The 12119-nt window shown below is 44.7% G+C and overlaps 1 protein-coding gene across 2 annotated transcripts in view; it reads right to left on the bottom strand.

Annotated features, from left to right (window-relative positions):
- Window positions 1-2780: 2780 nt before the first annotated feature.
- The window catches only part of tmem62 (transmembrane protein 62), a 100523-nt gene continuing 91184 nt past the window's right edge, over window positions 2781-12119 (bottom strand). For both annotated transcript variants that reach the window (XM_038782100.1, XM_038782107.1), the window contains 2 exons: window positions 9135-9253; window positions 2781-5626 (listed from right to left, as the gene is read on the bottom strand). In XM_038782100.1, coding sequence (XP_038638028.1) covers window positions 5300-5626; window positions 9135-9253 — 446 coding nt within the window. In that variant the 3' untranslated portion in view covers window positions 2781-5299. The remainder of the gene's footprint in view (window positions 5627-9134; window positions 9254-12119) is intronic.

The following is a 12119-nucleotide window of genomic DNA, read 5'->3' as shown; positions in this document are numbered from 1 at the left end:
ATGGCTCGGCACAACATTGAGGGCCGAAGGGCCTGTTCTGTGCTGTACTGTTCTATGTCTATGTTCTATCGTGGGGCTGGTCGTCTTGGCAACATGGCTGAGAGCCGAGTGGGGTTGGTTGTGGAGGATTGGTTTAAGTGCTGCTCTCCGTTGTTTTTTTAAATAAATTTAAAGTACCCAATTATTTTATTCCAATTAAGGGGCAATTTAGCATGGCCAATCCACCCAACCTGCACATCTTCGGGTTGTGGGGGTGAAACCCACGCAGACATGGGGAGAATGTGCAAACTCCACGCGGACAGTGACCCAGAGCCGGGATTGGAACCTGGGTCCGCTGCGTCGCAGTCCCAGTGCTAACCACTGCACCACATGCCGCCCTTGCTCTCACTTGTTAGGAGGTTGGCGAGTATGGTCCTGGCGAATCAGCTGGCAGGACCATGATTTGCAGGGAGAAATGTGTGGTGCCTCGTTAAGCAGACCAATTAACGTGTTATCAAAGTGACGGCCTCACCGGGCCGGACATTGCGAAGCTCGTGGCAGTTCCCTCTTGCCACCACACTTTCCCATTAAATTGTTTCCATAGATTTTGAACAGCGGAACACAAGACTTTTTGGCACCTAAGAGATTGGAGGGATTCAGTTCAATTGGTCGGCTGGTGGCCAATAAATTGGCCAAAGGCCGTATTCTGCCTGGCGACAGATGGTGATTGGGTCCTATCAGAGTGGGATGGTTTTCAGAGGATGCAGGAAGTGACAGTCGGCTGCTGAAAGCTGAGAGGAGGAGCTGCGAGTGTCTATCTCTCTCTCCAGCAATACGGCCTAGCTGCTGTTTTCTGAACTTGCAGAGACGTTTTGAGACCTGGATGAATCTACAGTGAAAATCATTGCAGACTGAATCCAAAACATCCAACTGAAGGCCTAGATTGTAGAAAGGTGTACTCGAAAATGTCCATTTGAAACAAAGACTCTTATCCTTTACTTTCATCATTATTTTACACCCCTCTTTCTCCACTGTTGTCTGTCTTGTGTGTGTGCATAGATATCGAGAGTGGGGGGAGTTAAAGGGAGGGGGGGGGGGGCTTGGAATTAGATAATAGGTAACCAGTTATATTTTGTGCATATTTAAATATAATTATTAAATAAAAATTATGTTTGAATTTACAAACCTGGTGACTGTAGTTAATCTGCAGCCGAAGACCAGAGACTTCAGGAATTTTTAATGAATGAATTGTAATTTCAATTATGGTGCGGCTCCGGGTCAAGTGGGACTGGAATTGACCATACAATAGCCAGGGTGTGAATGAACATCTTACACCAAATTAAATGATCTGGTGCATTCTTGGAAAGTACCTCATGAACGTATAGTTGAAAACAAACCTTTGAAAGGCTGCATTTTCATATGACTCACTCATCTTTTTAAATTGTGGGTTTATTTCTCCCCCCCCCCCCCCAAAAGTTGGATTTCAAAAATCATATATTGGGCAATACATTACCTCTTCAACCTGCCAGAGCACTGAATGATGTTTGACCCTGATGTCTTGCAAGCAAATTAATTATCAGACTCATTAGGGGCAGCATGGTTAGCACTGCTGCCTCACGGCTCCAAGGACCAAGGTTCGATCCCAGCTCCGGGTCACTGTCCGTGTGGAGTTTGCACATTCTCCTCGTGTCTGCGTGGGTTTCACCCCCACAACACAAAGATGTGCAGGATAGGTGCATTGGCCATGCTAAATTGCCCCTTAATTGGGGGGAAAAAAAGTTATCAGACTCATTCCATGAGAGACAAATGTGTGTTAGGACAAGCATGGGGAGGCTATTAGATTTCATTTTCTGTTGTGTAAGGGTGGAAACATTCATGTGGAGTAAGAGAGATATATAGAGTTAATGATTCAGGTTAATGATCTCTCATCTTGAATTTACCTTGGTTTTCCAGCGTCTGCAGCATTTTATTGCTTTGTCCTTCAGATGGGCTTATTCTCGTGGGTTAAATGATTACAGGATCCTGCACTTGAGCAAACAAGGATAACTGACTACCCTTCAATTTTTGAAAATAGCATCACCCTGGCTCAAAGAAGAAGGTGGGTATTGCTGAAGATTTCAATAGACCAGGGTGAAATTTACAGCCTCTCCCTTTTGATTTTAAAGGAGAAGTGTTACAATGGTGAGAACCGTAAGCGTTTTCGTCTACGATATGTCAGTGAGGGGCTGGTTTAGCTCAGTGAGCTAGACAGCTGGTTTGTGATGCAGGACAAGGCCAGCAGCGCGGGTTCCATTCCCGTACCAGCTTACCCGAACAGGCGCTGGAATGTGGCGACTCGGGGCTTTTCACAGTAACTTTATACTTGTGACAATAAAAGGTTATTAAGGTTCATAGGAACAGGAGGAAGCCAATCAGCCCCTCCAGCCTTTTCGTCATGTATCCTAACCCCATAAATCTAGTTCAGTTCTGTAACTTGTTTCAAAAATCTGTATTCCTCTTGCCATCGTTGATATTAAGCACTCCATAGCTAGACTGTGCCGTCAGCTTTCTATACCCTAAGCGCTGGAATTCTATCCCCCAAACCTCTGCGTCCTTTAAGGCATCTACTTCTTTGATGAAGCTTTTTGTTATTTGTCCTAATATCTCCCACAGTGTTTCAGTTTCAAGATTTGTTTGTTTAGGTTTCTGTGAAGCACCTTAGGATGTTTTATCACATTAAAGGTGCTATACAAATACAATGTTATTGAATGCGCAGCAGTGAATTGGATAAACAGGCATGTTTTATACGACATTTGACAACATTTTAAAATCATTCATTTTCACATTTATTTTTTTTCAAAATGTCTCCCTCGGCAACAAGCAATATATTCTCACACTAAAATTGAAATAGGAATTCTTCTATGCAAGACCCAGATGATTCAACTTATGTGTTCAAAATGCACAAGATCTCTGAAATAGTGTTTCCAAAGTATAGAGTTTTGAATCAGTGCTTCACTGGATAATCATTTTAGTAAATTGTTTAAAGAATTCTTTACAGTAAGATTACAACATATGAGATTAACTCGCCAAATTTAAAAATAAACAGAAAATGCTGGAAATGCTCAGCAACTGTGGAGAAAAAACAGGAACATTAATTTCTGTGGCGCCTGTTACAGCCTCAGGATATCCCAAAGTACTTTACAATCACTGGAGTGATCTAGGAAAACACAGCAGTCAATTTTGATGCACAGCAACATCCTACAAACAGCAATATGATAAAGTCGAGATCTCTGATTTAAAAAAAATAAATTTAGATTACCCAATTTTTTATACCAATTAAGGGGCAATTTATTGTGGCCAATCCACCTAATCTGCACATCTTTGGCTTGTGAGGGCGAGACCCACACAGACATGGGGAGAATGTGCAAACTCCATACGGACAGTGACCTGGGGTCGGTATCGAACCCATGTCCCCGGCGCCGTGAGGTAGCAGTGCTAACCACTGCACCACCCTGAGATATCTGATTTGCGGTGTTATTTTTCATGCTAGCTGTAGCACAGCCATGGAGTCAGAAGGTTGTGCGTTTAAGCCCCACTCCAGGACTTGAGCACAAAAAACAAGGCTGACACTCCAGTGCAGGACTGAGGTGGTATGGCACTTTGAGGTTGTGTCTTTTGTTTGAGATGTTAGACTGAAGCCCATCTGGGCTAAGATGGATCTATAAGATCCCATGGTACTATTTTGAATAAGAGCAGGGGAGTTCTCCCTGCATCCTTGTCAATATTTATACCCAATCACGAAAACAGATTAGATGTTCACTGTCTCACTGCTGCGTGCAAATTTGCTGCTGTATTTCCCACATTACAATAGTGACTCTACTTCAAGAATATTTCAGAGGTCTGGTAGTTGTGAAAGGCATTGTATAAATACAAATCTCTATTTTTGATTGAGGCATTTGGCAGGAAATAGGAAAATTCTCCTGCTTTTGTTTGAAATAGTGACCTGGGGCAGGACTCTCCGACCCGCCAGCGATTCTCTGGCCCGCGATGGGCCGAGTGATTGCCCGTTTTTTGCCGTAAATTAGAGTAGGTCCTTACCGGTGGGACCTGGCAGCGCAGGCGGCCTCCGGGGTTCTAGGGGGGACGGGGACGCGGGGGAATCTGGCCCCAGGAGGTGCCCTCACGCTGGCCTGGCCCGCGATTGGGGCCCATCGATCTGCGGGCGGGCTGTGCCGTGGGTGCACTATATTCCTCCGCATCGGCCGCCGTGGTCATCCGCCATGGCCGATACGGAGACGAAGCCCTCTGCGCATGCGCGGGGATGATGCCAGCACACGTTGGCGCTCCCGTGCATGCGCCAACTTGCGCAGGCCGGCGGAGGCCCTTCGTCACCGGCTGGCGTGGCGCCAAGCCTTTTCCCCGCTGGGGCGCAAGCCACTCTGGGGCAGGCCTAGCCCCTGAAGGTGAGGAATGGGGCGGCCCGACGCCGGAGTGGTTCACGCCACTCCTCAACGCCAGGACCGCCCAACTGCCGGTTAGGGGAGAATCCCGCCCCTGATCTTTACATCCAATATGATAGGGCAGTCAGTTTAAAATCGCATCCAAAAGATTGCACCTCTGGTCGGCATCTCTGATCGGTATAGGCGAAGAAACAGCCAATGTTTTAGACTGAAGATTTTGCACAGATGTGGCTGGAACTCGGGTGTTTTTCAACATTTTCTGCTTTTTCATCTAGTCCCCCGGCACCATAGCATTTTGCTTTTGGTCTCATGAATTTGCATTTGTTTTGGAATTAAATTAATAAAATTACAGAATTATATGTAACAAAATATTCTTTCAAATGTTTTTTCATGTGTGTTCAACATCCATCGCTCTTCAAAGTGCACATTGTTCTGGTAAAGCAATACAGAGATCAGGAACAGCAGCAGTTGATTTATTCGACCCACTCCAAGGTCCTGAAGTGAAGGAATATTGTGGAAAGGATGCAATGCATATTCCATTCCTAGAGGGCAATACACACACACCCACACACACACACACACCCACACAGAGTATCCCTCAGGTTCCGACCAGCAGGCATTGTAAAAGATACTTGGTGTGACAGTGAAGTAAAATGTGAGCCACTTCTACCAGGCCCCTTCTTGAGTATCATCTCCATTTGCATTCAAGTAGATTTTCAGTTTGCTTCCCTGACTGCAATTTATTTTGAGATGAGTACGAATTATTTGATGGCATTTATCTTCATCTTATGTGATTTTGATAAGATTTATTTTCAATACGAGACTGGCAGTCAAAATGTTTGATCACTGTGTTCAGCTCATGGGCTGTACTCAACAGGCCATCAGGAGTAGGTGCAGTTTTTCATTTCGGCTTTAAACATTCTGATGGAGGAGTTGTTGAGAGTCCAAGCCTTGTACACAAGCACCAGGGCCAAGGGCACCGACCATGTCCTTACTGGAGACAGGAAGAAGGCAGCTGTCCCGTAGGTTATCAGCAAAAAGTAGCAACTGTAGACTTGCCACAGGAAAAGTGCCACTATGAAAATGTGCATGGGGACAGTCCTGATCCAACCGGTGTATTTGATGTGCGACCGAAAGCAGGCCCCACGACAGCGAAGGAGTAGGCACCAGCATAGGTAGCACATCAGTGGAATGTTAAACAGTGTCAGCTGGATGTAGAAAAGGAAAAGGGAAAAATATTAAATATAGTATTAAAAAGGGACATTTCCTAATAAGATTAAAGAGGTGGATTAGTAGGGATAATGGATGAGTAATCCCATTATTCACCTCTCCCGGGTCCTCCCTTCTCCCTGTCTAAATCTCAGCTCTGTGTCCTGTTCTGCCCAAACTGAGATTACTCCTATCATAAGGTTTTGTCTTTGACTAGAAAAGAAAATATCCGTTGCTAACCAGTGACTCTGGGTGGTGGTAGACTCTCTTCATGCAACTGAGTGACACTTGGTGTGGAGACTAGTCACATATTAGCTGGACCGGGTAAGGACAAGAAGATTTTTCTTTCTTTCATTGGATGTGGGTGCCACCCATCCCCAATTGCCCATGAACTGAGTGACTTGTTTGGCCATTTCAGAGGGCAGCTACATTACTGTGGATCTGGACTCGCATGTAGGCCAGATCAGGCAAGGACGGCAGACTTCCTTCCCTAATGGCTATTGGTGAACCAATGGATTTTTATGACAATCAATGATGGTTTCATGGTTGCCATTCTGGAGACCAGCTTTCAATTTCACTATTTTAAATTCCTTTTTCATTGTTACAAAACCAAAGTGCAGAATGGACAGGGGGAAACCCCTAATCCAGCTCCTTGCCGGCTCCAAAAACCAATTCAAATGAAATGAATGAAATGAAAATCGCTTATTGTCACGAGTAGGCTTCAATAAAGTTACTGTGAAAAGCCCCTAGTCGCCACCTTCCGGTGCCTGTTTGGGGAGGCCGGTACGGGAATTGAACCGTGCTGCTGGCCTACCTTGGTCTGCTTTCAAAGCCAGCGATTTAGCCCCGTGCTAAACCAGCCCCTAATATTCCCTTCCATTTCCAATTCATGGTCTCCACAAGCGGGACATACCAGATCCAGGCATTACAGGTGACCTAACGCTGATCTTAGTCAAAAGGCCGAGAAACGATCAATTCCACATTTTTAAAAACATTAAATTCATTTAATTTAAATTTCCACCAGCTGCTGCAGTGGAATTTGAACCCATGTCCCCAGTGCATTAGTCCAGGTCCCCGAATTATTAGCCCAGTGACATTACAGGGCAAGTCATGCCTCACAAACCTTATTGAGTTCTTCGAGAAGGTGACCAAACAGGTGGATGAGGGTAAAGCAGTTGATGTGGTGTATATGGATTTCAGTAAAGCGTTTGATAAGGTTCCCCACGGTAGGCTATTGCAGAAAATACAGAGGCATGGGATTCAGGGTGATTTAGCAGTTTGGGTCAGAAATTGGCTAGCTGATAGAAGACAAAGGGTGGTGGTTGATGGGAAATGTTCAGAATGGTGTCCAGTTACTAGTGGTGTACCATTGGGGCCGCTGCTGTTTGTCATTTTTATAAATGGCCTGGAGGAGGGCATAGAAGGATGGGTGAGTAAATTTGCAAATGACACTAAAGTCGGTGGAGCTGTGGACAGTGCAGAAGGATGTTACAAGTTACAGAGGGACATAGATAAGCTGCAGAACTGGGCTGACAGGTGGCAAATGGAGTTTAATGCAGAAAAGTGTGAGGTGATTCATTTTGGAAGGAATAACAGGAAGACAGAGTACTGGGCTAATGGTAAGATTCTTGGTAGTGTGGGCGAGCAGAGAGATCTCGGTGTCCATGTCCATAGATCCCTGAAAGTTGCCACCCAGGTTGATAGGGTTGTTAAGAAGGCGTACGATATGTTAGCTTTTATTGGTAGAGGAATTGAGTTTCGGAGCCATGAGGTCATGTTGCAGCTGTACAAAACTCTGGTGCGGCCGCATTTGGAGTATTGCGTGCAGTTCTGGTTGCCGCATTATCGGAAGGATGTGGAAGCATTGGAAAGGGTACAGAGGAGATTTACAAGGATGTTGCCTGGTATGGAGGGAAGATCTTACGAGGAAAGGCTGAAGGACTTGAGGCTGTTTTCGTTAGAGAGAAGAAGGTTAAGAGATGACTTAATTGAGGCATACAAGATGATCAGAGGATTAGATAGGGTAGACATTGAGAGCCATTTTCCTCAGAGGGTGATGTCCAGCACGAGGGGACATAGCTTTAAATTGAGGGGAGATAGATATAGGACAGATGTCAGAGGTAGATTCTTTACTCAGAGAGTAGTAAGGGCGTGGAATGCCCTGCCTGCAACAGTAGTGGACTCGCCAACACTAAACACATTCAAATGGTCATTGGATAGGCATATGGACAATAAGGGGATAGTGTAGATTGGACTTGAGTGGTTTTACAGGTCGGCGCAACATCGAGGGCCGAAGGGACTGTACTGCACTGTAATGTTCTATGTCCTATGACCACAATTCCACCAGCTCCAAATGCACGAACATATGAATTAAGAGCAGGACTAAGCCATTCAGTCCCATGAGCCTGCAGTGACATTTGATAAGATCATGACTGATCTAATTTCAATTTCAATTTCCGGTCTAGACCCACTATCCCTTTTTCATCAAGAATCTATCTAACACGGCCTTAAAAATATTTAATGATCTAGCCTCCACTGTTCTCTGGGAAAGAGGTTTCCACAGACTAATGATGTGGAGAAAACAATTCTTCTCCTCGCCATCTTAAATGGGAGGCCACTTATTTTTAAAATGTGTCCCCTAGTTCTAGACTATTCTGCCAAAACCCCTCAGGAACCAATAGGTTTCAAAAAGATCACCACATTATTATAAACCCCAATGGATACAGGTCCAACCTTTCCTCATAAGATAACCTCTACACCATAGGAATCGGTGAAGTGAACCGTCTCGGAACTGCTTCAAATGCAATTATATCTTTTCTTAGTATGGAGACCAAAACTGCACACAGTACTCCAGATGTGATCCAAGACCCTTTACAACTGCAACAAAATTTCCCCATTTTTATATTTTATTCCCTTTGCAATAAACACCAGGTATTGTAAACTGAATTAAAACTCTTCAACAGCATGGTACCTTTTAAATTCTCATTCTCTGAATTATTAGTCCAGTGACGTAATCAGCACACTGTTGTACACTTGCTGAATAGATATGGTGCTCTGTAACAATACAGGCACTATGTGGTATAATTCAATTAGTAGAATAAATTGCTAATTCTAAATTGGTTAATTTCAAATGACGTGACAATTCAGGAGGCGTTTTGCACCTTTTGTCAATTACAGAATTTTAAATTGGACCACATCGTGCCTCTGAAAGAGCGGTCCAAAAAAACGCTCATCTCCTTTCTGGTTCTTTGTGTCAAATCGTAAACCTGAATATTCTGATTATCAATCCTCCGAGTGGAAGCAATTTCTCCTTAGTTACTCTATCTAAACTATGGTCCATACAACACTTTTAATGTTACATCAAACTATGTTCCACACAACACTTTTAATGTTATATCAGTGTTAAACAACAAATAACCAGAATATAGATCTCTACACTGTTGAATGTTGATGAAGCCAATCGGTGCAGCAAGAGTGACAATTGCGAATCATTGCCCGTCCATTTACCTGAAAGATTCCAAAGATGAAAGATAGGCTTCCCTCAAAGAAGTGACCATCCACCACGAGTCCAAAGACAAAGCAGGCTCCAAATTGACCATCCACAACTTCACCAACAAACCAGGGCCCTGCAGCATGGGAAAAGTGAATGCTGAGACTTTTGACATTAGATTCAAAAAACTGTAGGGTTGGGGCAGAACTGGAAATATTCCCTTCGACACCAGTCTCTCTCCTTTGTGAACAAATCTTCCATGAAATTTATAAACATCAGAGGGAACAACTGATGGGTTTTTTACCATTTATCACTTGTGAAGAACTGTTTTGTTCAATTTTTCCACAAAGTACACACTGGATCACAGAACTGCTTCATAGAGCAAAATGTAAGGGTTCAAGGAATCAGTCATATTTCTCCATGCTGATTTAAGTGACAGCGGAAGGGAAAATAGGATGCAACCAAACCTATCAAAACATTTCTGTATCTTAAAACTTTTGGCAATCCACATTTGATCTTCCACAGTTCTGAACTGATCCAAAAGGTTAGTTGAGGTTACTGGATTACAGGGATAGGGTGGATGCATGGGCTTAAGTAGGTTGCTCTTTCCAAGGGCCGGTGCAGACTCGATGGGGCAAATGGCATCCTCCTACACTGTAGGGATTCTGTGATGATAATGTTTGGTATTTGTATCCTTCATCACTCCCTTCTTGAAAATGATTTCTCCCTTCTAAATTATATCAAATGTGATAAATGATGCTAATAGCTTATTAAGTAGTGTTTAACATAATCATAAAGATGTGTTCAGCATGCAAGAGTGGTCAGATACAAAGCTTTGGAAGTGTATTGTAGCCATGCTGGCCACGCAAAATGGACACTGAGCCAAACTAAAATGGAAGGCAGCAGGGAAAGCCTGTTTAGTAAGAACAGACAGCCTGCTCTCAACTAATTAGCATTTTGCAAACAGCAAACCAGTTTCTGGCCAGGTGCAGATCTCCAAGCAAAGGTGTTAATGGCAAAACGCTTAACATCCTGATGAGGCAGCCCAGATCCAGACACAAACAATGGCAACATTTCCATCTCAATGTAGCAGTTAATTGGTGGAGTAGACAGAATGGCACCAGAGTAACAAATATCGAAACCACCCCCCCAACATCGAGGAAAGCCCCGCATTGGAGGATTTCGAAGGTAGCCGTTTGGAAACGTTCCAATCGGTACCGAAAGGTAGAGCCCGCCTAGAAGGGGGCAAGGACATTAGAGAGGGGTATAAAAGCAAATCCCCCACAGAGCCCCGGTCTGTTAAACCCGTGCTCCGGCTCTGACTGACATCTCGCATCCTGACTCCAGCCGTTGAGCACCAGCCGCCGAAACCGTAAGTTCAACGCTCGCTACGCGATCCAAGCCCACTAGACTCCCAAGTACCAGAACGCTTGCTGAAGGCTGCAGTGCCAGACCAGGACGAAGGCCTCGTTCTCTGACCTTGCCTGTTCCTGTTAGATAAGTATTCTGTTCGCTTAAGTTTAGTTATAGCTTAGTCTCTTAGTGTGTGCATGAGTATTTATTATAACTGTATAATAAATATTGATCGTTTGAACTTTACTAATCGGTGTATCGTCTTTATTACTTTGAACTTGACCTTGGAATACTTGTGACGTTGCCTATACGGCAACTGGCGACTCCAGAGCTAAATAATTACATAGAACAGAGCCTAGCAGTGTTAAGCACACGTCGAACTCGGAGGCGTGTTAATACACTCCAATAAACGCGTTTTACGCCCATAGTAAAACGTGCAACATTTAGTGGCGACATCCGCCGGGACCCTGTTGTAAGTGGAAACACCACAGTGTCCAGGACCCTGAAATTTGAATTAGAACTCCAAATTGCAGAGAAAGAAAGAGATCACAAGTATTCAAGGTGCTCAAAATAATAAGCGAAATTCGGAAGTGTGTTTTAGTGCATGCGTACTAACAGGGCTGTAAGGTAAAACTGGAAGCTTTTTGTTGCGACAAACTTTCGGTAGTTTTGTGATCGGAAAATAGCGTAAGCCGTACCCGTTTCTCGAAACACCACCCCAGCAACCCCCTGTTCCAAATTATAAAAAGAGAGTCAGAGGAAATGGCCATGCAGGCAATGGAACGTCTGATGGATCCAGCAAAGTTTGTGGTCGCAGCGACCAGCAGCAGTAGCAGAGTAGGCCAGTGTCCCACGTGGGAGCTGGAACTCCGCAAATATTTACAAGGAAAGGGATGGCCCCTTTGGAAAGAGTTTTGTGCAAATGAGGAGACAGGTCCCGGGAGTATAGGTCATACTTGGTGGGAGAACCTCTCTCAAATACACAAAAAGAGTTTAGGTAAAGCACGCAAGCCGATGGCGATTGTGTCCTGCTTGGCACAGTTGCGAGGCGCAGAGGACAGATTTAGAGGAAAGGAACCGAATGAGTAAGGTCGATGTCAGGGACATCGAGAAAGAAAACCTGGAATTAAAAGGGAAGTTGGCAGAGAAGGATAGAGAGGTGGATGATGCCAAGAGGGCTCACCAGTCTTGGCTAGCTCATCTGAGCAGTTCCCAGACCCAGTATGAGAAAGCCTATCAGGACGTGCAACGTGCCGTTCTGATAAGACAGGAATCGGAAAAGCAGGTGGAGGCATTGCAGAGGCAATGTTCCGATCTCAAAGCAGCTTTGAGAGCACTCCATGCTGCAACGACCGAACAAAGACAAAGCACAGTTGACCACGCGAAATGCAGGAAACAGATTGCGGAACTGCAATCTCTGCTTTCGGTGCAGAATGGCTTCCAAAGCACCTTTGGAGCACAGTTAGATGGGGAAAACGCCCCAGATTGGCAGGAATTAAGCGAGACAGCGCAGCGTTATGTTCAGGGAACATGTGCGCCAGCAGCTCAGCAGAAACGACAGGCACCCCAACCCCCCACAGCTCAGATCATAACCGCACCCATGAATCCCGTAACCACACAGAGGAAAGCCGAATCCGAAGGCGCCCCAG

This window comes from Scyliorhinus canicula, chromosome 2, assembly GCF_902713615.1.
Source record: "Scyliorhinus canicula chromosome 2, sScyCan1.1, whole genome shotgun sequence".
Classification (NCBI taxonomy): Eukaryota; Metazoa; Chordata; class Chondrichthyes; order Carcharhiniformes; family Scyliorhinidae; genus Scyliorhinus; species Scyliorhinus canicula.
Note: the sequence above shows the minus strand (reverse complement) of the source record. Positions and strands in the feature narration are given on the sequence as shown.